Raw genomic sequence first — 25,907 nt, forward strand, 5'->3', positions numbered from 1 at the left:
TGAACTGTTTGGCCATAATGACCATTGTTATGTTTGGAGGAAAAAGGGTGAGGCTTGTAAGTCGAAGAACACCATCCCAACTGTGAAGCATGGGGGTGACAGCATCATGTTGGGGTGCTTTGCTGCAGGAGGGACTGGTGCACTTCACAAAATAGGTGCATCATGAGGAAGGAAAATTATGTGGATATATTGAAGCAACATCTCAAGACATCAGCCAGGAAGTTGAAGTTCGGTCACAAATAGGTCTTACAAATGGGCAATGACCCCAAGCATACCTCCAGAGTTGTGCCAAAATTGCTTAAGGACAACAAAGTCAAGGTATTGGAGTGGCCATCACAAAGCCTTGACCTCAATCTGATTTTAAAAAAATAAGAAATTTGTGGGCAGACCTGAAAAAGTGTGTGTGAGCAAGGAGGCCTACAAACCTGACTCAGTTACACCAGTTCTGTCTGGAGGAATGGAACAAAATTCCAGAAACTTATTGTGAGAAGCTTGTGGAAGGAAGGCTACTGAAAACTTTTAACCTAAGTTAAACAATTTAAAGGCAATGCTACCAAATACTAACAAAGTGTGTGTAAACTTCTGACCCACTGGGAAAGTGATGAAAGAAATAAAAGCTGAAATAAATCATTCTCTCTACTTTTATTCTGACATTTCACGTTCTTGAAATAAAGTAGTGATCCTAACTGACCTAATACAGGAAAAGTTTACTAGGATTAAATGTCTGGAATTGAAAAAAATTGATTTAAATGTAAGGTGTATGTAAACTTCTGACTTCAACTGTAGGTAATAGTCTACACTTTTGCTCCTTTTACTGCAGCGCATTATCATACATTTCCCAGCACTATTCCATTTGCCACTTTTTTGCCCATTCTTCCAATTTGTCTAAGTCCTGCTGTAATCACACTGCTTCCTCAGCACTACCTACCCCTCCACCTATCTTCGTATCATCTGCAAACTTTGCTACAAAGCCATCAATTCAGTTATCCAAACATTGACAAATAATGAGAAAAGTAGTGGTCCCAATATTGACCGCTGAGGAATACCACTAGTCACTGCCAACCAGAAAAGGCCCCTTTTATTCCCACAAGCATTAAAAATGGTTTGGCAGTGACTAGATGAGGTAAAAGGGCCTGTTTCCATGCTGTACTTCTCTAAGACACAATAAAGGGGAGGAGAATTGGAAGTGTGATAAGGGAAAACTGTTTTTTTGGATTGTATGTCTGAACCTGGAATGCACGACCTGTAGATATAGTTGAAGCAAGTTAGAACTGGATAAACATACAGTGAGAAAAATGCCGCAAGGCTATGGAAAATTGGCTGAGCAGTGCAGAACAAGATTTACCCTGGGTAAGAGAGCCAGTGGGAACACAATGGGCTAACTAGCCTCCTGTGCTATAACTATATGGTGATTCTTTTTGTCTTTTTCTATAATATGTTTCCAGTTTTTTGATCTTTGCTCTTTGCACCCAACTCTTAAGTTTTATCTCGTGTCTTTGCTCTACAGATGGCTGTTTAAGCTAAGCTCCAAATGTTAAGAATTTTAATTAGTTATTAATGCTTCAGATGCAAAACTGTTAAGTTAGAAGTTTAAAAAAGATCCCATTGAGAATATTTTACCTGAATCATTTAGTAATGTGTAATCCTTTTCCATTCTGTGTTTGAAATACATTTACAGCACTGCACAGCAGTTGGCCATTTACTAGTTACTGAAATTCATCATTTTATTTGAAGAGTTGGCAGGATCTCCTTTAATCCAGTCAAACCTTTCTGTCTGAGCTCCATTCCTCATTATTTATGGGACTTTTCCTCCTCCACTCATATTTCCTGTAAAACTGCAGTTTTTTATACACTGGCGAAAATATTCAATTGTTGCATTTCCCTCAACCTGCCCTACTGGTGATAATGCTGATTTTAACATTTATTAAACATTTCAATATTACTCAATTTATTTTGTTCAAATAATAAAGGATATTCTGAAAGGCAGGATAAACCTGCTGAGTCTGGCAATCTGAAATAAAAAGTGCTGAAAATGTTCTGCAGCACGTTAGGCTGCAAAAGAAACAGTTAATGTTTCACATTAAAGACCCTTCCAGATAAATTCTACAGACTTGAAGGCTAATGTTTTGTTGTTAGACTGATAAATGAACATAATACGTACTATATGTGTTAATTACTTGTGTTATGTTCTGACGAGGCTCCAAGATGCTAATTCAGTTTCTCTTGCTGTGGATACAATATGACAGATTTCCAGCATTTTGTTTACATTTTAGAAGTGTATGCCATTACCATTATTTATTACTAAGTGAAAACAAATTTGGCATACTGCTGCTTCCAGACATTCGCTGTGTGCAAAGTGGTCTCTATATTTCCAACATTGCAATTGTAGCCATACTTTGCAAGACTTGATACCATGAATGAATAGTAATGTATTTGATTATTGTATAGTGGAACAAACGGTTTCTAGCCAGCAGCTGGATTATCTATTCCCTTTCAATTTATTACCAAGTATCTGAAATTAATTTTGGAAGGTCTGTAACTCAAAGCTTTGGAGGTAAGTAGTGGAATTAATACATGTAAAAAAAAATTTCTCAGGGTCTAAATGAAGACAAATTAGAATAATGGATAAGATCTTTTGTGATTTTATTTTTCCTGCCTTTCAAGCATTTTTTTGTATAGTGTTTGCTACTGTAACTGCAACTGCATTAAACTTGTTCCAGATTTGATTTAGAAATTCAGATTTCTTTCAGGTAATTTGATTTTTATATGTGAAGAAATTTTAAAGCAATGTTCTGTTTTGAGGATTATCCTTGACTTTTACAGTCTGAATATTTAAAGAACAAAAAGACTCCAATTACTTTACACCATGAGAAGTGGAAATCTAGTAATAGAATGCTTTTAAGACTTGGTCTTACACATTTATATTAGTTTACATGTTTGAGGTTTGTTTTAACAATATCCCTAATTTGTGACCAACATTTGTTACACATTGTTGAACAAATGACTTGGTAATTTTTCATTTCATTGCATTGATAAGAAAAATGTCACATTTGTGTAGACTTTATATTTGCTTTTTGTGGGAAAAAATTGTCAACATTTTATTTACCTACCAACTTCGGCCTTTTGCATACGCAACAAAATTATCCTTACCATTAAACTGCAATAACTAAATCTGTAATGTATACTTATTGTCCCTAATGTTACTATATCCACAGCTTTGGGATCCTTGTCTTCTGTATTTGGAACAGAGTGGAAAGAAAAATCAGGCAGAGATTTTTTTCAGGTAAAAGAAATCAATAGATTCTTATGAAGACAATTTAAATTATGTACAGCTAATAACATGAAATCAAATTTGAGATTCAGACCTTTCATATGTTTAATTTCAACATAAAATGTATGACTTCCTGGGGATTTCAGGATCACCCTAACTCCATGAAAGGACCATTCAGCAGAAATACTGTTGGTATAGACCATATAGGTTCCTGGACACCTGTCAGTGCTAACTGAGGACCTTGGGTTCTGTGCTGGAGGGCAGAGATCTGTCTTTAGCGCTATTTACAATTTCAAAGCACTCTTATGGAGAGAGATGGGCACAGCTCATTACGATTCTTTGAATTACCATCCCTAACTTGGCCTCCCTTTTTTTGGATATTACTCTTCCTAAAGCAGGCACATGTGCATGAACTTATTATTGAGGATGGATGGAGAGGAAAATGTGTATACTTTTTCAGTGTGATAACAGGTTTCACCAAGTGATTGAACATGCAAATGGAGGTGAACTAGTTGGGCTTCTTTTCAAGGAAGATGTGGAGGGCCCTCATCCTGGTGTGGAATGGAAATGTAGAAAGATTGTACGTCTGTAATAACAGTAAGCAGGTTGAGACTAGAAAAATGCCAAAATGGAAAAGATTATTTGAGATAGAAGTATACTGTACAGTCACCCTTTCTTCCAATAGAGACCTCAAGAGCATGAGATTTTCCTTAGAGTCTAATAAGAAAGTTTATGCCTTTTCTTTCTTATAATGAATAAGAAATTATATGAATAATATGAAAAATATGAATAAGATTGTCCCACTGGATGATCTTTTTATTGTGCCACTGGCAGTTTCTGGTCAGTCCTAGTAATGCATGTTGTTTTTTGGTAACCTGAAGTAATTTACCAGTTGCATACCGTGTTTGTGGTAAGGCAACTTACTTTTACCAATATGTGAAAATTAGAAAATGCAGTAAATCTGGACCATTGATGGATAGATGATGTGGTTTGCTATACTTAAATATGAGGTAAAATACAGCATAAAATACTCCAGAAGCCAAGTTGGGAGACAAGGAGTTATGGATGGTCAGGTGGCTAAAAAACAGGTGGTCAAAAACTAAGGGTAAAAAAATAACTACACATATTGTGAAAAAGGCACATGTAGGTGGTGATTCATGTTGATTTGGACTTGGGAATCCAACGGACAGTTTCAGAATCTGTAATCATCTGCTTTGGTCAGGATGCTGGTACAGAGAAAGCCTATGCAAACTGAAGTTAGTGCATGAGGGAAAAGGGTATAAATTGACAAGCCATAGAAAAGTATTGCAATGAAAATGTCTAGATATCCTGAAGATCTGAGTACACAGATTCATCTGTTACTAGTTATGTATTTTTAATTCAATACACAGGCATTGTTACATTAAATAAAAAGAACATGTTCAACTTGTTTTGAACTGCTTTTCAAGTAATTCTTCAGAATTTGGAATTTGCCACCAATTTTTTCTCTTTTAGCCGCATTCACAAAGTGAGTTTTGGGCTTACCAATGATTTAGAAATTGAAATCCTGGTGTGGTAGCATTGCTTTTGGATGGTACACAGCTTGTGTAAACTTGAAACAATTTTTAATTTTAAGCTAAGCTTTACTAATTTTAAAGATGAAAATACCTAATTTATTTATTGTACGTAGTGGGTTTTCAGTGCCTTAATAGTTTTGTACTTGTACTTTCACAGTAGTTACGCTATGTTAGCATTTAAGTGAAGGTTTCATGACACTCCGTTTCTTAACTCCTCCTTGAAAAGCAATTTGTAAAGTTTTCTATGCTTATATAATGATGTATATTCATCTATAAAATAGTGGATTCTAGTTAATTAGAACACACCAGGACCAGTAAATTTTGGCCCAATTAGGCAGCTGTCCCAATTAGCCAAAGTTTCATGAAAATACTTTAAAAGGTATAAAAAAGATTGTAACTACCATTTAACTGGATAACACGTTGTGTATTTATTTGAAATGCAGAAGAAATGAGATTACTGATACCATTAAAGCATTATAAAGCTGTGTAATAGTTCTTAATAGTTGTCGACAGATGAATTTATTCAGTGTAGACTGCCTTGTTTTGACAAATTAATAAAATCAGTACAGGCACCCAGTGCAGATAGATAATGGACTACCTTCGTACAATGCCTACGACAATTAAGTTTTCTAAATCTTCATTTTCATTGTAACATTCAAGATGACTGTTGATACCTTCAAATTCTTCTTAATTACTAACTTGTTGAAGTAGTGAAATCATTTTGAAGATGTGACTGAACACATTGATGAAGGTAGAGTAGTAGAAGTAGTGTATATGGATTTTAGCAAGGCATTTGACAAGGTACCCCATGCAAGGCTTATTGAGAAAGTAAGGAGGCATGGGATCCAAGGGGACCTTACTTTGTGGATCCAGAACTGGCTTGTCCACAGAAGGCAGAGAGTGGTTGCAGACGGGTCATATTCTACATGGAGGTCAGTGACCAGTGGTGTGCCTCAAGGATCTGTTCTGGCACCCCTTTATCTTTGTGACTTTTATAAATGGATGAGAAAGTGGAGGGATGGGTTAGTAAATTTGCTGATGACACAAAGGTTCAGGGTGTTGTGGATAATTTGGAGGGCTGTCAGAGGTTACAGCAGGACATCGATAGGATGCAGATGAAGTGGCAGATGGAATTCAACCCAGATAAGTGTGAGGTGGTTCATTTTGGTAGGTCAAATATGATGACAGAATATAGTATTAATGGTAAGACTCTTGGCAGTGTGGAGGATCAGAGGGATCTTGGGGTCCGGGTCCATAGGACACTCAAAGCTGCTACGCAGGTTGACTGTATGGTTAAGAAGGCATACAGTGCATTGGCCTTCATCAACCGTGGGATAGAGTTTAAGAGCCAAGAGATAATGTTACAGCTATATAGGACCCTGGCCAGACCCCACGTAGAGTACTGTGCTCAATTCTGTTCACCTCACTACAGGAAGGATGTGGAAACTATTGAAAGTGTGCAGAGATTTACAAGGATGTTGCCTGGATTGAAGAGCATGCCTTATGAGAATAAATTGAGTGAACTTGGCCTTTTCTCCTTGGAGTGACAGAGGATGAGAGGTGACGTGATAGAGGTGTGTAAGATGATGAGAAGCATTGATTGTGTGGATAGTCTGAGGCTTTTTCCCAGGGCTGAAATGGCTAGCATGTGAGGGCACAATTTTAAGGTGCTTGGAAGTAGGTACAGGGGAGATGTCAGGGGTAAGTTTTTATGCCAAGAATGGTGAGTGCGTGGAATGGGCTGCCGGCAGCAGTGATGGAGGTGGATACAATAGGGTTTTTTGCAAGACTCTTGGATAGGTACATGGAGCTTAGAAGAGTAAAGGGCTATGGGTAACCCGAGGTAATTTCTAAAGTAAGTACATGTTCAGCACAGTATTGTAAGCTGAAGAGCCTGTATTGTGCTGTAGGGTTTCTATGTTTCAATTTAATTTTTACTCCTGGCTGTTTCTGGCATGTCCAAGGCTAAAAGCTTGAAACAGCAGTCTCCTGTCCCAATTAAGCAGTGTGGTGTCCCAAATAATCAAAGACAATCCAGGCTACTTTCTTGATTAGTTTTTGTTCTTTAAGAGTTGTCTCAAATAAGCGGCTGCCCCAATTAACAGGAATCCATTATATTGGCTTGTTTATTTAAAAAAAAATCTATACCAAGTTAAATTTTGAATTTGTTTCAGGATCCATCTGTCAAATGTTAATCACTGAATATCTTTTAACTTCAGATTTTTTGAAGCAGAGTTAAGTTTTGCTTCATTTAACAGGATGTGGATAGCATTTGCCTTTGAGAGCTAACATTTACTGCTCATTTATTTTGATTTCTCAAAAATGACGTAAGGTGAATCTGAATATTTTTGTGTCAAAGAGACAGTGTCTTGTATTGTGGTAAGATTTCGGAGTACATATCTACATTTTTCATTATGCTGGGATATTACTCCATGACTAATTAATACCAGTTGTAATATTTAATACAAGACCTTGATTAAATGGTGATTAAGTTATTAATTTAGAATTTTAAAAAAGATATTGGTCAAAAAATGATAAAATTATAGCTTAATGTGATATTTTTCAGAACCTTGTTGCCATTCTTGTATTGTTTCCCTTAGTCTGAATTTCCCTTTAATAGAAATTATTAATTCAGTTAAGTATGACAGAGCATGAATGAGATTACTGGGAGTCAAATTTGATATGCATTTGACATCCAGTCAATACAAGAATGGGGAAATGCAAAATTAACATTTGATTTGGAATTGGCTCTCAATATATTGCATTTTGTTGGCACTATCAGCTGACTTTAGAGTTTGTGTAACTGATTGCTGCCTTCTACTTGGGACATTTTATACTCCTGCTTTTCAAGCTCTGAGTTGGTTTAGAAATCATTCTTCCTTCTAGACTTTTCCTGGATTTAGATGGCTGAATTGAATTAAATGGAAAAATTCAGAATGAGTATATTTGAGAACAATGTTGATTAGTCCACAATTAATAGTGATGGTGAATTTTGCTTACGAAGTTTGAAAATTTAAAGCGTATTTGAAAGTGGTATCTGATTGGGAAACTATGGCAATGTAGCATTTTGCTGTGGTAATTGAGAAATGCCCTGTTTCTTATTTGAAAGCGAATTGATTTTAACAGGGAAATGCAACAGGGAAGCCTTCTCTAAAGTGTCCAAAGAGACGTTTGTCAGGCCGTTGTATATCCATTGCTCTTTTAAAGTGAGTTATGTTTTTAAAAAAAAAGATTGTAAAGCACTAATTCCAGTGGATGGTTGCATATGCTGATTGCTAGATTTTAAAACAATCTGTGAATTTAAAATGCTGCAGGTTTTACTCTTGTGATTAGTTAGGATGCAAATATATTTATCTGGCCAAGTCCTATAAGCAATGTTGCATACTTTAAGTAGATCCCTTTAAAAGAATCCTGACTAACTTCTGGTTGCTTCAGTTCTAGGTGAACAGGCTTCAAGAAATTTTTTATAATTTATCTCAAGTTATTCTGTTAAAATGGATATTTAGAACCCTAAACTGTAACAGAGAAACTTAAATTATTTATTTAATGTGGGGATCGATATATATCTGCAGTCATGTAGAATTAAGCAGCCACAGTCCTAGTAAAACAGTAGCGTGGATATTGGGTACAAGTTGATTAGGGAGTTAACATTGGCATGTGCTAAAGGCAATGCAGTCGTTATGGGAGATTTCAACATGCAGGTGAACTGGGAGAATCAGGTAGGTGCTGGACCCCAGGATAGGGAGTTTGTGGAGTGTCTAAGGGATGTATTTTTGGAACAGCTTATGCTTGAGCCAACCAGGAACGAGGCTATTTTGGACTTGGTGATGTGTAATGAACAGGAATTGATAAGTGATCTTGAAGTAAAGGAGCCATTAGCAAGTAGTGATCATAACATGATAAGTTTTTATCTACAATTTGAGAGGGATAGGGGCAGATCAGAGGTGTCAGTGTTGCAATTAAATAAAGGAGACTACGGAGCCATGAGGGAAGAGCTGGCCAAAGTTAAATGGGCGGATGCCCTGGCAGGAAAGACAGTGGATCAGCAGTGGCAGATATTCTTGGGCATAATACAAAAGATGCAAATGCAGTTCATTCCAATGAGAAGGAAGGATTCAAAGAGTGGGAAGGGGCCACAGTGGTTGACAAAGGAAGTCAGAGATTGTATAGCATTAAAGAAAAAGAAGTATGACAGGGCTAAGATGAGTGGGAATACAGATGATTGGGAAAGTTTTAAGGAACAGCAGATCTTAACTAAAAAAGCAATACGGAGAGGAAAAATCAGGTATGAGCTCAGTCTAGCCAGGAATATAAAAGGGGATAGCAAAAGCTTTTTTAGCTATGTGAAGAGAAAGAAGATAGTTAAGAACAATGTTGGCCCCTTGAAGAATGAATTGGGAGAAATTGTTATGGGAAACAGGGAAATGGCAACAGAATTTAATGCGTACTTTAGATCTGTCTTCACCAGGGAGGACACAAGCAATCTCCCAGATGTATGGATGGGCCAGGGTCATAAGATATCAGAGGAATTGAGACAGATTGACATTAGGAAAGAAATTGTGATGAGTAGACTGGTAGGACTGAAGGCTAATAAATCCCCGGGTCCAGATGGTCTGCATCTGAGGATTCTAAAAGAGGTGGCTCAGGAAATTGTGGATGCATTGGTGATCATTTTCCAATGTTCCTTAGATTCAGGATCAGTTCCTGAAGATTGGAGAGTGGCTAATGTTGTCCCACTTTTCAAGAAGGGAGGGAAGGAGAAAACGGAGAACTATCGCCCTGTTAGCCTAACGTCAGTCGTGGGGAAGATGCTTGAGTCCATTATTAAGGATGAAATAGTGGCACATCTAGATGGCAGAAATAGGATTAGGCCGAGCCAGCATGGATTTACCAAGGGCAAATCATGCTTGACTAATCTGTTGGAGTTTTTTGAGGGTGTAACAAGGATGTTAGACGAGGGTAAGCCAGTGGATGTTGTGTACCTAGATTTTCAGAAGGCATTCGATAAGGTGCCACATAGGAGATTGGTGAGTAAAATCAGAGCTCATGGCATTGGGGGCAGGGTTTCAACATGGATAGAAAACTGGTTGGCAGATAGAAAGCAAAGGGTAGCAGTGAATGGGTGTTTCTCGGACTGGCTGGAGATGACTAGTGGGGTACCACAGGGCTCTGTATTGGGACCACAGCTCTTTACGATTTATGTCAATGATTTAGATGAGGGCATTGAAAACTATATCAGCAAGTTTGCTGACGATCCTAAACTGGGTGGCATTGTGACATGCGAAGAGGACGTTAGGAGAATACAGGGAGACTTGGATAGGCTGGTTGAGTGGGCAGATACTTGGCAGATGTCATTCAATGTGAATAAATGTGAAGTTATCCACTTTGGAAGCAGGAACAAGAGGGCAGAGTATTGTCTGAACAGTGTCGAGTTAGGTAAGGGAGAAATGCAAAGAGACGTAGGAGTCCTAGTTCACCAGTCAATGAAGGTGAATGAGCAAGTGCAACAGGCAGTAAAGAGGGCAAATGGAATGTTGGCCTTTGTTACAAGGGGAATTGAATACAAGAGCAAGGATGTCCTTTTGCATTTGTACAGGGCCCTGGTGAGACCACACCTGGAATATTGTGTACAGTTTTGGTCTCCAGGTTTAAGGAAGGACATTCTGGCAATTGAGGAAGTGCAGCGTAGATTCACTAGGTTGATTCCTGGGATGGCAGGGCTGTCTTATGCAGAGAGATTGGAGAGATTGGGCTTGTACATGCTGGAATTGAGGAGATTGAGAAGGGATCTGATTGAAACGTTTAAGATAATTAAAGGATTTGATAGGATTGAGGCAGGAAATATGTTCCAGATGTTGGGAGAGTCCAGTACCAGAGGGCATGGATTGAGAATAAGAGGTCAGTTATTTAAAACAGAATTGAGGAAGAGCTTCTTCTCCCAGAGAGTTGTGGAGGTGTGGAATGCACTACCTCGGAAGACGGTGGAGGCCAATTCTCTGGATGCTTTCAAGAAGGAGCTGGATAGATATCTGATGGATAGGGGAATCAAGGGATATGGGGACAAGGCAGGGACTGGGTATTGATAGTGAATGATCAGCCATGATCTCAGAATGGCGGTGTAGACTCGAGGGGCAGAATGGTCTACTTCTGCACCTATTGTCTATTATTGTCTATGATTCCTCTATACCTTTTCTTTAAAGGAAAGCTTAAAAAATGTTAAAATAAGTACTGGAGAATGACATATGGAATTCTTTTGCACACTTAACTCATAAATTTATGGCTTAGCTTTAATATGTGTTTTCACTGTGTGTATAACAATTAAATACAAATTAGAAATTTGTTTAGAAAAGCATATTTAAAATGCCTCTTGTGTCTTCTAGTTTTGGAAAGACAATATTGAAGATAATGAAATACGAGAGCTCATTATTTTTAGGAACAATGGATCACAAGGTTAGTGAAACTTTTTAAAGGCTAAACAAGTGCTTATCTGAACAATTGATGTTATTTATCGTGAATAGTAGTTTCAGATGTACGTTTTTATGGATGTATGGTAAGAATTAATAATTACACATTTATAAATGTCTTTTCCTAATTTTCAGGTCCTAATCTGTTACATTATTGAGTTGTGTGACAGTCATATCAGTGATTATTCCTAAAGAGACAGAAGGAATACCAAGAAATTGTTTTGGTACAAATTTGCATTATGGCTTTGTAACCAGGTTTTTATTTAATATTTTATGAACTTTTTTTCCATTTTAGGTGTAGATATAGAAATGGACGTGGGGAAGTCTTTATTTCACCCTTCTCATAAACTTGGCATTAATGATGTTGAGGGGCAACGGGTGCTTCAGATAGCAATAATCCTTCGCAATTTGTCATTTGAAGAAAGAAATGTGAAGTTATTGGCAGCTCACCGTACATGCATCCGGTTTCTTTTGTTGTGTTCCCATTGTCAGTATGCTTCTCTCAAGCAACTTGGGCTAGACACATTGGGTAACGTTGCAGCTGAGGTATGAACTTGTATTATTTCAGTTATTAAAATTTATATATGTTCTTAATTATTGCAAAGTGCAATTTAAAATTGCAAGATACCAAAAATATTTTAAAGATAAAAATAAATGAGAGGGTTTACACTTTCTTAAATTTTTGCACATTGGATGGTCAATCAAAACATAAGTAAGATTTTTTAAAAAGGATAGGTGGCTTCCTTCATTTTTACTTATGTCTATGTGATCTAGGCTCCACTAATCTCAAATCTTCAACAATTGAATATATTGGATACTGTCCTTGGCATGTCATAATGTTTCTAATCTGTCAGTGCCTTTCTCTTTTAGCAGCTTGCATAAAATTAATTTTGCCCTTGCTGTTGTTTAATGTAAATCCCACATACCAGCCCAACAATGGAAACTTTTCAACCTTCCTTCATCAGAAATCTCTCTATCTCTGCTTTAAATTTATTTAAAAGCTGTTTCCAGCACCCTTGAGGTGACTTTCAACCCCCATATTTGAAACTGTGATATCCTATTTCTAAGTTCTTCCACAATTTGAAACCTATTCTCCATATCCACTCTGTTGAGATTTCTTACGATTTCATTGGGTCAGGCAGGATCTCTGGAGGGAAATTAATAGTTGATGTTTTGGGTGATGTTTGAGCCTCCACCTGAAATGTTGACTATTCATTTCCTTCCACAGATCTTGCCCAAATTGCTGAGTTCATTTTAGTTTTTTACTTTTGCAGTCTCTTGTGTGTCTGCTTCTTATGTTTCTCTGTGCCTCACTTCCTCAACTACTGTTCAACCTTTCCTAATCAAATAACTCCTTCAGTTCCAGGTATAAAGCAAATAAACCTTCTCTGAATTGCCCCCAGTACTGTAATATCTTAAATAAGTTCTCCAGATATGGTCTTAAGAATGATGTATATGTGCCCATACTTTTATATTGAATTCCTCTCACGATAAATGTTCTTTTTTTATTTACTTGGTTAATTGGCCTAGCAGCCTTTGTTAATTGTGCGTTAGGGTACCCAGATCTCTCTGCATCTTGATTGTCTCCATTTAGAGAAGATGGTTCTTTTAATTTTTTTTTGCTGAAATGGGCAATTTCATCTTTCTATTATATTGCATTTGTCTAATTTTTGCCCATTCATTTAAACCATCCATATGCTTTTGTAGTCTACAGTCTAGAACATGTGGTAGTCAGGTGTAGAGGAGTGAAAGGGGGTGAGGGACTATTAATACGAAAAAAAATATATTCCAGCCATGAGTATTATCATCTTTGCTATTTTTTTTGATAATTCATATAGTTTTAAAACTTCAGGAATTGAGTTGTTGAGAAATGGGACTTCTGGGAAAATAGCACGATGCTTAAAAACTTTAAATTAAAAAAAAATGGACAATGGAAATGTGCCACTGTTAAGGTCTGAGAGAAGGAGGGCAGTTATTTTGTGGTGAGAATCATCGACTAAATCAGCTTTGGAAATGAGGGAACCCAACACTTGGCAGAAATGATTTGGATCATGCAGAACCAGGAGAAGGTTGGCAGGAAATTGTTCAAGGTTTTGGAGGAAGATTGGTTTTGATTTGAAAACTAAGATATTGGAAGTAATAAAGCCAGCTGAAGAGGTGGCATCAGATTGGTTAATGTACATATTGTTCAGATGGATTTCAGGACATTGAGAAAAGGGACCAGGCAATAAAGTTGTGCTTTGACTTTTCCCACAAACCCTGATGTTAAACTGGAAGCTCAACTTTAAGGTAGAAAGCCACCATTTAAATGAGTGATTTCAAGAGGCAAAAGAGCTTTTCAGCAAATTGCAGCAAGACATTGTCTTCTCATGGTAATGTCATTGATAGAGATTTGTTTGATTTCAGATTATATAGTTACATCAAGTTACAATATAATGATCTGCTATAGAAGAGCATTTAATAGCCTTTACTATTAAATGTGTACTTGGTTGTTTAGTTTTTTTGTTTACCTGAAAAAAAAAATGAATGATCAATAGCACAGTGCACAAATTAGATTGTGTACTTACTATCTAGCACCATTAAATATGGATATGATACCAACCATTCATTTGCTTAGACATTGAAATTCTACCTTTCTTGGTAGTAGTTGGAATTAACCATATAGTTAACGGATCTTGATTTTATTCCTGTGAGTTTATACATCAACAAATGCTGAAACTTGGCTCTTCTTGGTACCTTAAATTGAGGATGGGAGATGGGCTTTCTGCAAAGCAGAAAACAGCTTTGGCATTTTGGATGTTGCTATTAAAATGTAGAGCTCCTTAGTTAAATTTGCTCTCCCATTCCCATGTAACTAATGGCAAGTGTAATTAACCACAGCAACGTCCATCCCATTACACTGAACTTGAGTAATGATAGTCTGGCCTTTTGTTTGCTTCATATTCATGTTGGACTTGCTTTCAAGCTTGGAACACCATTGTAAAATCTAAATCAATTCTGTTGCTTTACTTTCATCACAGTATCAATGATTGTCAGAACTAGGAAATTATTATTGTAAAGCATTGTAAGATGATTTTAACAATGATTAAAAACAAAATTGGCTGTTATTTAATTCTAGTAAGCACTGGAGCAATTTGAACTTCACTATGAAATTGACATTTAAAAGTAAAGTTGGATGTTAAAAGTCCTACTTGGCGTTCTGATTCACTTTTGATGTCTCTATCAAGGACATTACTGTTGATTATCAAGTTTTGAAACCCAGTGACAAATAACTAAGGCAAATGCAGATAGAAGATTGTATATATTGAAGAGATTAATATTAATTTGACTTTTTGTTTTTAATCTTACAGCTTCAGTTGGATCCTGTTGATTTTAAAAGTACACATCTAATTTTTCATACAGTAACAAAGTGTCTTTTTTCCTGTGACAAGTGTTTGAAGATAAGAGGTAAGCAACTTCAATAGAAGTTTCATTTTTCAAAAAAGTTTATACGTACATTCCCTCAAACCTACTTTTTGTGTGTGTGATTTCTAGGTATGGAAATACTAGGAAACCTGTGTAGAGCTGAAGATAATGCAGACTTGATATGTGAATATGTGGATCAAGAGTCATACAGGGAGATCATATGCCATCTAACTTTACCTGATATGCTGCTGGTAATCTCTGCATTAGAGGTGCTATATATGCTTACTGAACTAGGAGAAGTACCCTGTGCAAAGATAGTTAGTGTGGAAAAATGTGTGGGTAAGTATAGTGAACTTAACAGGTAAAAATGGGAAAATAATCTCATTATTTCAACATCTTTACAGCTTGATATCTCACAATCTTAGATTTGAGTAAATTGCAGCATGTACTTTCGAATATAATTAGAAAAAATTGATCTTTTGTGGCTTGTTATTATATTTTCTTAAAACAAAATGGAGGTTATTCTGCCCATCAATTAACACTGATTAGTCTCATCATTCCCAGTCCCCCCATCCAGCCCCACCAAATATTTTCTCTCACATGCCTGTGAATTCCAATATTGATTTTACTGTTAAACACTAATTTTAAAGTGATCAATTTAATCTGTCAGTTAGCATCTTGGGATTTGGGAGGAAGGTGGAGCATTTGAGGGAAACCTACAGAGTGACAAGGAGAACGTGAAAATTCTAGACAGCGACAGAGCTTGGGATTGGACCTGGAGCTGTGAGTCACCTACACAACTCGCTCTACCACTGTGATCATTTATATAGGAAAAATAACTGGCATCAATTCATAATGATGAGTGTAATATCCAAGCATGTGTCAGTTACAGACTATGATTTTTTTTTGGGAACAAAACCAGAACATACTTTAAAAAAAAAGTCCTGCAGGCCTAGTGCCATCAGTGGGGCGGGGGGGTGGGGGGGTGGAAAACCGTCAATGTTTTGTGTCAATGTTTTAAGCAGAACTGTAGAAGTGATGAATTGCAGGAAGTCAAAGGGATAGAGAGAACGGGTGATATTTATGCTAGTGTAGGTTAAAGTTATTAATGTTATAATTACTTTTTTAAAAAAACTGGCTGTTGGAGGTGGAAAAAATATTGAGATAGCCACACTATACAGGAGAACAAAAACAGAGTGCTTACTTAAAACTATTAAATTAAATACCAAATCCAAACATCTTCAGTCTCAAAGGGAAGTTGAGATGTGTTTCAAGCTTCTATTTTGGACCAGTGTAGGAGGTTGAGGTTAGTGTAATGCAGAGAATTAATGTGACATGCCTGTAAGCTTTGTAGAATAAAGTTAAGGAAACATTTGCTGTGAGAAACAGCATTTGCAAAGAGTTAATAAAATAAACTAATTGTTATTTTGACAATTTTAGTCTGGAAAGTTTCTGTCACTTTAATTCTCCACACACTGTTGCTATGACTGCCTATGTTACTGCAATGTTGCCCAATATAAGCTTGAAGAATGGCACCTCATCTTCCATCTGGGTACATTGAAGTCCTTGAAACTTAATATTGAATGAACAATTTCATAAAATCTCTGTCTACAAGTATTGTTTGTTTCCGTTTTCTCTTCTGTCTCTCATCTTGACAATCTTGGTCTGTCCCCTTTAAAGACATTCTCTTTTATTTTCTATTTCTTTCCCCTCTGCAACTTACCTTTAAAATGTAGAAAATAGCAGGAAGAGCATGCCATTCGTCCCTTTTGAACCTGCTTCATTATTCAGAATGAGTACAGTTAATCCTTTATCACAGTACTGTATTCCTGCTCTCCCTTTGTGTCTATCAATTGCCTTAGATAAATTTGACAAATTGATCTTAAAAGCCTTTTTGTGGTAGTGAATTTCACAGATTCAGCTCCCTTTGAGTGAAGAAATTTCTTTTCTTGGCCCTAAGTTATTTGCCCTATGGTCTGAGATTGTTCTGTCTCAGGAAAGCAGCTAACAAAATTGAGGATGCCTGGTCATTGTCTCTTCTCCCAATGGGAAGAAGATTTAAGAACTTCAGAGAGCATACCACCAGACTTGTCGACCGTTTCTATGACAACAGAATGGACCTCTCATGCTAAAAGATGTCTTCTTGATCATACAATCTACCTCAATGTTGCCTTTTTGCTTTCTTGGTGTACCTACACTGCAATTTCTCAGTAACCTCAATGTGAAATTCTGTATTCTTTGGTTAATCATCTCATTGTTATGCATGGCCTGATATGTCTGAACGGTGTGCATAACAAAAACATGTACTATATCTCGGTGCATGTGACAACAATAGGGGAACAAATAGACTGCATATTCTCATCTAGGGGAAACACCCTCCCTTATCCTGAACTTCTAGTCTCAAAGTAAGATAAATTTATAATGCACAAAATTAAAACGATAGTGTCAATTGATTTATTAAAAACAGCTTTGTTTCTTCAAACAACACAAACATGGTTGAAATGAAACGCACAGAAGACTCAAAAATAACCATTTTAAGTACATCTGCAAATTGTTGCCTCATTCACAAATTCTAATTCACAAGCATTTCAGGGAAAAGTACAAAATGTTTCTACATATATCAATTTGAGGTTATGCTCAATAAATTACCAATTATTCTATTAAATTCTAGTGAAAACATTTAGTCAACCCAGTCTATTCATGAAATTGCCCTAATAGTTTGTTTTATCACTTCTTAAATTCTGATGAAGGGGGTTTTTGACCCAAAATGTCAACTGATGCTATCCGAAGAATGGTTCCATCATTCTGTTATATTTGGTTTGGATTTCTAACATTTTGCCCCATTGATTTTATGGAAATCATTTGCAGTTGGCTTTGGATGTTCCATCTTTTGTGGCACATTAGCTTTAATATGCCCTCTAGCCTTTACCAATGAAAACAGAATGTATTTTGCTAATATCAAAAATAGGCTGTTTTGATGACATCATCATCTTCAAATGAAAAGGGTATTAATTAAAAGAACAATTAAAAGGGGAACAAAAATAATCCCCTTTTACAAAAAGACGCTGCACTGTGGTGGTGAAAATGTTTCCAAAATATATTGGGTTCAGGTAATGCGTGTAAACCACCAATTAATAAAACTGCTCTGTGGTATTTCTGCTAATTGGTGGTTTACATGAATCAGGATATACCAGGTATACCTGATTATACCAATCGGGTATAATTGGTGGTTTATATCTGAATTGATATATTTTGGAACATTTTGTACTTTAGTTTGAAATGTTTGTTAATTTGAATTTCTGAATGGGGCAACAAATTGCAGATATATTTAAATTGACTTTTTAACCCTTTCTTTGTGTATTGTGTTTCACCTATATTTTTGCATTTTTGGGAAACCAAAGTCAGTCAAATCAATTGACAGAACAGTTTTAATTTTGTACATTATAAATTTATCTTTCTTTTGAAGATTTAAGATTTTGGGGAGAAGTTTGAGAAGTGAGAAAAGTTAGAATTAGAGGGGAGAGTATTTAGGGGATGGGGGAAGTGATTCACATATGAAGGGCCTGATAAGGATCACAAGATTTAGTTTTTGCATACAATTATCAGAAAAATTAGGTTACAAAATAGATGAGGATGACAAGAAATGATAGTAGTATCGGGCAGATTAAGGAAATGTGGTGGTCTAAAATTATGCCTAGATGGTAAGTTGAAACTTGCTAGGAAATTAAAATGTAGCATTTTACACTTATTTAGTGTCTTTTAACTTGGACAAACATTTAAAAATGCTTCATTTTGTCACAAGTTTCAGTCCTTGAGAGAGGGTTAAGTCAAGTGATCCAAATCTTTGTAAGACACTGGACAACTTGTGTTGTTATGAAAATTTAATATTTTGATAAAAATGGACTATGCACAAATTACATCTGAGAGCCTGGAATATAGGGCTTCAAAATAGATTGTCAAATGACATTGAATCCAGCCTGGTGATTTAAAAGGTGATAATGCTTAGAATATGCAATGAAATAAAAAGGGAAAGTTAACTTTCTTCTGCCTTGCAAATTTGTGATATTTAAAGAACAGCATTAAGCAGAAGAGGCTGACTGAGAGGTGGTCATAAAGACCTATAAAATCACGAGGAACACAGTGTGATTGCAATCAATCTTTTCCATAGGCTTGGGAGATTTAGAACTAGAGAGCATGTGTTTAAGGTGAGGGAGAAAAGATTTAAGAACAACTTGAGCAACATTTTTACATAAAGGGTGGTAAGTATGTGGAATATGCTGTCAGATGGAATAGTTGAAGATGGTGTAGTAACGACTTTAAGACAGGTGCACGAATAGGAGAGGTTTAAAAGTAATGGGCAGAATGCTGAAAAATGGGACTAGCTTGTATCTACCACTCAGGGTGCCAAACATTCCTTCCTGGTGTGGCGACACTTCAGCTGTTAGTCTGTAGGAGGTCATCTATCATATCCGGTGCTCCCAGTTGAGGTCTCCTGTATATCGCTGAGACTACTTCGCTGAGTACCTATGGTCCATCCGCCAGAAAAAGTGGGATCACTACATGGCCACCCATTTCAATTCTATTTCTTGTTCCATTTCGACATGTCAGGCCATGGCTGACTCTACTGCCGCGATGAGGTCACATTCAGGTTGGAAGAGCAACACCTTTCATTCTGTCTGGGTAATGTCCCCTGATTGCATGTATACTGATTTCTCAAACTTCTGGTAATTGCCCCCCACCCCCCACCATTCCCATTTTCCCCCTCTCACCTTATTTTCTTACCTGCTGGTCACTTTGGTGCTCCTCACCTGTCAGATACCCTCTTCTCCAGCCCTTTATTATCTCTTTCACCTATCAGTTTCCCAGCTCTTTACTTCACCCGTCGCCTCTCTCGGTTTTATCTATCACTTTCACCTCCCCTTCCCCCACCTTCTTGCTCTAACATCTTTTTTTCCTGTCCCGATGAAGGGTCTCGACCTGAAATATTGACTGTACTCTTTTTCCATGGTTGTTGCCTGGCCTACTGAGTTTCTCCAGCATTTTGTGTGTGTTGATGGGATGTCTTGTTTCGCATGGACCAGTTGGGCTGAAGGGCTTGTATCTGTGTAGAGTGAATTCATGGAAACAAGCCCTTTCTAAGACTGGAAATACGTTTAGTGCAATACAGTGAAAGGCTTCGCGGCAAATGTTCTCCTACAACTGTTTTGCTTGTAATTATTTGCAACTTAATGACTTCTGTAAAGTCATTGGCTTAGATGAAGCACAACAAATTATTAGTAATCAAATCGATAAAGCCTACTCTCATTTGAACATAACTGACAGCAAAAAAAAAACGGAAAAGGGACCTGTGAGAAATTAAATGTTCTTTTTAAAAAAAAGTGTAATGTAGTGTTTGAATAAGTATGAAATTCACACTGAAGAAGATTGAGCTCTATGTTGCATTCCAAAAGCATTACCAACAATTTAGTTGATAAGTTTATTTCTAGGAGCCTTAAGTAGCTAGAATGACACACCTCCCTTCATTTTGGTTAGTTTTAGCTGATACTGGATTGGACAATGTTATGATCTCTCATTTTCCAAGTTAATAAAAGGTTTTATTTTGTAGGTGGTGCAGGAAAGGGGAATAAAGTTATAGATCTTCATGTATTGTTTTGTGAACTGATTAGAACATTGCAGATGTTATACAATACAGCAATATTTCCCATTATTTGTACATAAGAAATATCCTTTTGGGTAAAGGTTAAAGGAATTATTAGAAACTGTTAACATAATCCAGTAAAGTGTGGTTACTAAGGAAAAGAATGGCTTTTGAGATCTTTTCTGGTCCCCGTCTCCTACCAGCACTTGGCCAGATATGGCAAATCCAAACACAGCTGCAAGCATTTCAGATCAGCTATTACATATTCCTGTACAATATCCACAATCAATGTCATTGAGTTTCACAGTTTAAAGAAAAATTCACCTTGTATTCATATCAGTTTCTCAGCAGGAGAACGTTATCTCTGACAAATGAAGTTAATGAGTACTCTTATTCAAATTTTAATTAATTTCTTTTTAATCTATAACTTCTTAATATTTAGTTTTTGCACGATTTTTGATCTCTTCAGCATTGAGCTGCTGCTGCTAAGTTAACAAATTTCATGACACATGATGGTGATAATAAACCTGATTCTGATTCTAAATTGTAAATTTAATAAAAACAATTGTTACATTATATGCCAAAGGTTAAATTCAAATTTAGTATTGGATATATTCAATAAGCAGTTTACTTTCTCTTGCCAGATATGTTGGTATGTCTTGTGTCAGTGGACATCCAGTCATTTGGGTCTGATACATCTACTACCTTCAAACTAATAGAATATCAGAGTTCCAATCACCAAGTAATTTCTGAGGTCAGACCACAAGCAATGGAGCACTTACAACAAGCGCCAATCCAGACTACACCAGCTTCAGGTATATGGTCAGCAATAATTTGAAAATAAATACATTTCAAGTGTTGGGAATCTGAAATCTAGAACTCCAAAAAAATCAGACTGATTATTGAAATTGAATGTTTTGTACTCCAGTACTTTTGGTTTCCATTTCGACTTGTCGGCTGGAAAACTGATTTAGCTAAGAGAACTATCATGTTTTCTGTTTTTGCATTACAATTTCATAACCTTTTAACTTCAATGTAGTGAATGGTCACTAACAGCTTCAGTAGTCCCTGAACGGGGGAGGAAGCTGAGCGAGTTTAAAAAGAGGGACTTGAATGGACTGAAGAACATTCAGATATATATCGCAAATGTACACTGAAATGAATTCAGCATATTTGATCTTTATAACTAGAGTATTATCTGTGTTAATGCTTCTAACTAGTACTACTTATTAAACAATAACTTCCAGTTAATACTTTTACCAAGAAAATCAAAAGACAGAAATCTATTAATCAAACAGATAAAAAATGTTGTGACTATTTAAAAGTATCACATAATGAAAATGGAATTTATATCACTATTTCGCCATCTAAAGCAATATGAGAAAATAACTTGTGTTGTGGTAGAGAGAAGAGTCAGATACAATGTTTCCTCTTGGCTACATGGATTAAGCAAGAGCTAAGCTTTGTGGCCACAAGCCCATGCCGCTGAATTTTTTTTAGGTAAACAAAAATTGACAGGCCCCACACACTGTCTAATTGTATCTGACACTTACAGCATGTCTTTAATGTGTTTCATTCTCTACCACATACCTGCCAGTTGAGAACTCTGTCCAATACCTGACAATGGTTCACCTTGGAATCGAATTAACCACGACTGAGGAAAAACATTATCTTAACTAAATTTATGATATCCAGGCGAATGGAAATTGTTTTAAAATGTTATATTGGGAAGTATTTTCCCTGCATCTTTTAAACAAAAATCACATGAATTTGCCTGTGTGATGTGCGTAAATCTCGTGTAAACTATTTTGTTTCCATGCTTTTTTATTTAAAGGTTTTCTTTTCAAATTATATCTTCCACATACAAACACTTGGGTCTCCCTAACTGTAGTTGCACAATGATGAATGGTTTACATAATCTTCTTCACAGGACTCCCTGCATGCCATTGGTTTTAACCTCACATTGACTTTGATTTTTAAACCCACATTGCCCATTTTCTTCTTTCTAACATTTCATCCTCTACTTTTTTTCCTTTTATGATCATAACTTTGTGCTGTTGAATGATTTCAAGTAGACTTAATCATTTCACTTGTAACAAACCAAGTAAACAGAAAGAACTTTGGCCATGTCCTTGCAGGGTAGTTTATCTTCAGATGATTGTAGTAAAGTTCTGGACATATCTGCTGTTAGTACATTCAGTTTGAGGAAATTAATGTGGTGTCTTAGAGGAGCTATATGTAAAATAATCTTTATTAGCAAAGACATCAAAGCTATCCAGTTACAAGCTAGTTGTTTAGGTTTGTCTAATAGGAATTTCTACATTTATATCATTATTAGTACCTCTTCATCATAAAATTGATGACTGTTGGCCACAATTAACACTTGATACCAAGCTATCTTGGGTAGCAGCTATGTCATTTGGGCAACTGGTTAATTAAAATTCATTCCCAAATATTCTCTAAACTTGTTAGTCAATTTCCTGTACACCACCAGAATTTTTAAACTTCCAACAAATAATTTGGCTCCACGCTAGGCCAGCCATTTGGCCTTTATTCCTAACCAACATGGACATGGTACGGCTGCTGGAAAATGACTGCCATCTTTCTTTGTTTAACAGCAGAGACCAGGCATATTCTCACAGAGAGGAAGGAAAATTTGGAGGGATGTTTTTCCTGGGGCCATGTTCATGCACTTCCTCGTGACTTGGAGAATGGTCTGTGGCGTGGGGAGACCTGAAAAAGTGTAAGGGGAGAAATATAAACTTACAACAAAATTTAGAAGCATTGTAGCCTTAAACTAGGCAGTAGGGATTTGTTCACTGTGGTTGCTGTATACTCTTGATTATTTTTTTAGATATGTATATCTCTGTCCCTGATAATCTATTTTATAGAAGCTTCCATGGATGGAAGGTCTGCTCTTGAAGGAGAAATGGAAGTTGCCCACTGTAATTTCTGTTCTCCAAAGAATGGTTTTCAGATAAAAATCTGTGGTCTCTTGACAAAAAAAGCTCTTGATAAGGCCATAGTGGTAGGGATAGGTGAGTTGAGTGGGATGGGGCACTGGGGAAGGAAAAAGTAATTCCTTTAATGGTGTTTAAGTTGAAAAAGAAACAGTCACCAGCTATAATGGAGTAAGTTATTGTTTTTTGCAAACTGAAAAGAAAAGCACTGGACCATTTACAGATAACATCATTGTCTATCCCTTCATCTCCAATCTTTGTTTCTTCCTCTGCTTTCTTACTTTATTTTGTGGCATATTTTAGCTTTACCCTCACCACCAAAAGATATTGAAGGCACATTTAATACCTCTTACAATTGTGATTTATTTATCTAACCATTAATTTTCAAGCAATAGTTTTCTGCCCTCACATAAGAATGTGAATTCTGGAGCAAATAGCTTCCTGAAGTCATAAAATCCTCATTCTCTCCGGGCTTTTGCCATCATTAAGTGCATAGTGAAGGCTAACTTCTTAGCAGTGTATTGCCAGTGGACTGCATGAGAGCAGAGGATCATTTAAAAAAAATGCTTCCCTTCCTTGTGTCTTCTCCAATTGGCCAGAGAATTTCAGAAGCTGTTCTGTTACACCACCTCCTGGTGCTAAGCACAGGTCACCTCCAGTAGACAATTCAAGATTCTTCCAGCATTGTAAGGAATTGAGCCATTTATTATCCAAATGGTGACACAAGAGCATGTGGTGACTTTTGAGAGTTTCTGCCTGCATACATACAATTAGGTAAACCCAAGTGTTTATATGCGTAGTTATGCTTGGAGAACAGAACTTACAATGAGGAGTAATTTCCCTTTATTTTGTAGTTTGAAAGTATATGAATAAAACATAAGGGTAAATAGCTATTTATCAACATTTGTTCAAATTGCTCATAAACAATATGCCTTCATTGTATGTTATGCCACCAACTTGCTTCCTCTATTATTGATCCTTTTTTTCCTCACTCGCACAGCACCAAGAGGTGGCCCTGCAGCAGTAACCTTGCCAGGAATGGAAGTTGACAGTGAAAAGTTCTGTTGCCAGTGGTAAGTGTAAATCCTTATGACAAATAATCCTTGATTAATATTATGTATTTCGACAGTAGTCATTGAAAGCATGTATGCTATACATTGTTAATTATATGACAATCTGGTTCTGCCCAAATACAGCAACACTTTGTAAGTAAAATACTACTGGGCTGTTTTCAAAGAGCAAATGGGAAGATGCATTTGTAGCGCAATACTTCAGTTGATCTTTGACTTTTGTTAATCTACTAAACATGAAAAATCTACTTTTGGTCCAGTTGTTTGAATTATATGATTTACAAAAATTAAATGCAGTGGATTCCATATAATTAGGGCACATTGGGACTAGTACATTTAGGCCTAATTAGCTGAATTTTCATGGAAATTGTTAAAAGGTATAATTTAAAAAAAAGACAAACTGCCATTTAACTGAGTAACAAATGATGTATTTAAATGAAGCACAGAACAAATTAGAACACTACCAACACTACAGATCAGTGCTTTAGTTTCTCATAGTTACTGATGGAGGAATTCATCTAATGTATGCTCCTGTGTTCTTTAGATTGAACTAAATTGGCGCCAACACCTAGTACAGATAGTGGATTGCCATCATAAAATGCTTTGGACTCCAAATCTTCTTTGTAATATTAAGATAATTGTTGGTACCTTAATTCTTCATAATTTCTTTCTTGTTGAAGTAGTGAATTCATTTAATTTTTACTCCTGGCAGTTTCTGACCCCTCTAAACCTGAATGCTTGAAACCATAGTGAGTAAAACTGTTCTAATTTGTCTTGCTTCTTATTTCTTAGCAACTATCAGTGATGAAAATCACTGCTTTTTGAACACAAACAACAGGCACTATTTCAAAAACTGTTTGCTCTAAGCATGGTATACTGTCTAGTGGCCACACAAGTGCACACAATGGACGCTAATTTGAAACTGTTCGGCAGCAGTTTTCTGTCCCAATTAAGCACACCGTGTCCCAAATAAACAAAGGGAATCCAGGCTATTTTCTCAATTACAACTTGTTCTTTAAGAGTTGTCCTAAATAAGCCACTGCCCTGATTAATTGATGGCCCAATTAACTGGAATCCACTGTATTGGGATAAAGTGCTATATCCTTAACAACCCATGGTGATTTAAATTTAATACATGGAAAAAAAATAAGTACTTTCACTATGGTTCAGATTAAATATTTAAGATTTATAGGTTCTGCATTTGGAATCCCTATCCTTTAGCCCACTTGCAACTCTTTAGAAAATAAGCTGGGTTTAAGACCAAAGCAATTCATACACTGAAAATAAATTTAACCTTTAGATTACTTAACTCAGGAATTAAGCTCTAGTACATTAGTGAAAAGTGAATGAAAGGATGGTTTGACAGTGAAAGATGGAAGTTTATGTGAACACTGGGCTGTCAATTGCATACAAATCGCTAAAATATAAGTTGTGCAGTTTATGGACCTTAGAGTGCCGTGGTATAAATTCAAGGTGTTTGTGTTCACGTTCCATGGCTGAGGTTGTTGGCCTTGACAGAAAGCACAATTTATCCAAGAAGTAA

At 36.4% G+C, this 25,907-nt stretch overlaps 1 protein-coding gene across 2 annotated transcripts in view; it reads left to right on the top strand.

The window, feature by feature from the left end:
* Positions 1-25,907, top strand: part of arid2 (AT-rich interactive domain 2) — a 131,650-nt gene that overhangs the window by 73,265 nt on the left and 32,478 nt on the right. For both annotated transcript variants that reach the window (XM_059978484.1, XM_059978483.1), the window contains exons 6-12: positions 3,216-3,283; positions 11,208-11,277; positions 11,587-11,837; positions 14,642-14,738; positions 14,826-15,035; positions 20,979-21,149; positions 24,295-24,367. In XM_059978484.1, coding sequence (XP_059834467.1) covers positions 3,216-3,283; positions 11,208-11,277; positions 11,587-11,837; positions 14,642-14,738; positions 14,826-15,035; positions 20,979-21,149; positions 24,295-24,367 — 940 coding nt within the window. The remainder of the gene's footprint in view (positions 1-3,215; positions 3,284-11,207; positions 11,278-11,586; positions 11,838-14,641; positions 14,739-14,825; positions 15,036-20,978; positions 21,150-24,294; positions 24,368-25,907) is intronic.

The sequence above is a fragment of the Hypanus sabinus genome, chromosome 8, assembly GCF_030144855.1.
Source record: "Hypanus sabinus isolate sHypSab1 chromosome 8, sHypSab1.hap1, whole genome shotgun sequence".
NCBI classification, from domain to species: domain Eukaryota; kingdom Metazoa; phylum Chordata; class Chondrichthyes; order Myliobatiformes; family Dasyatidae; genus Hypanus; species Hypanus sabinus.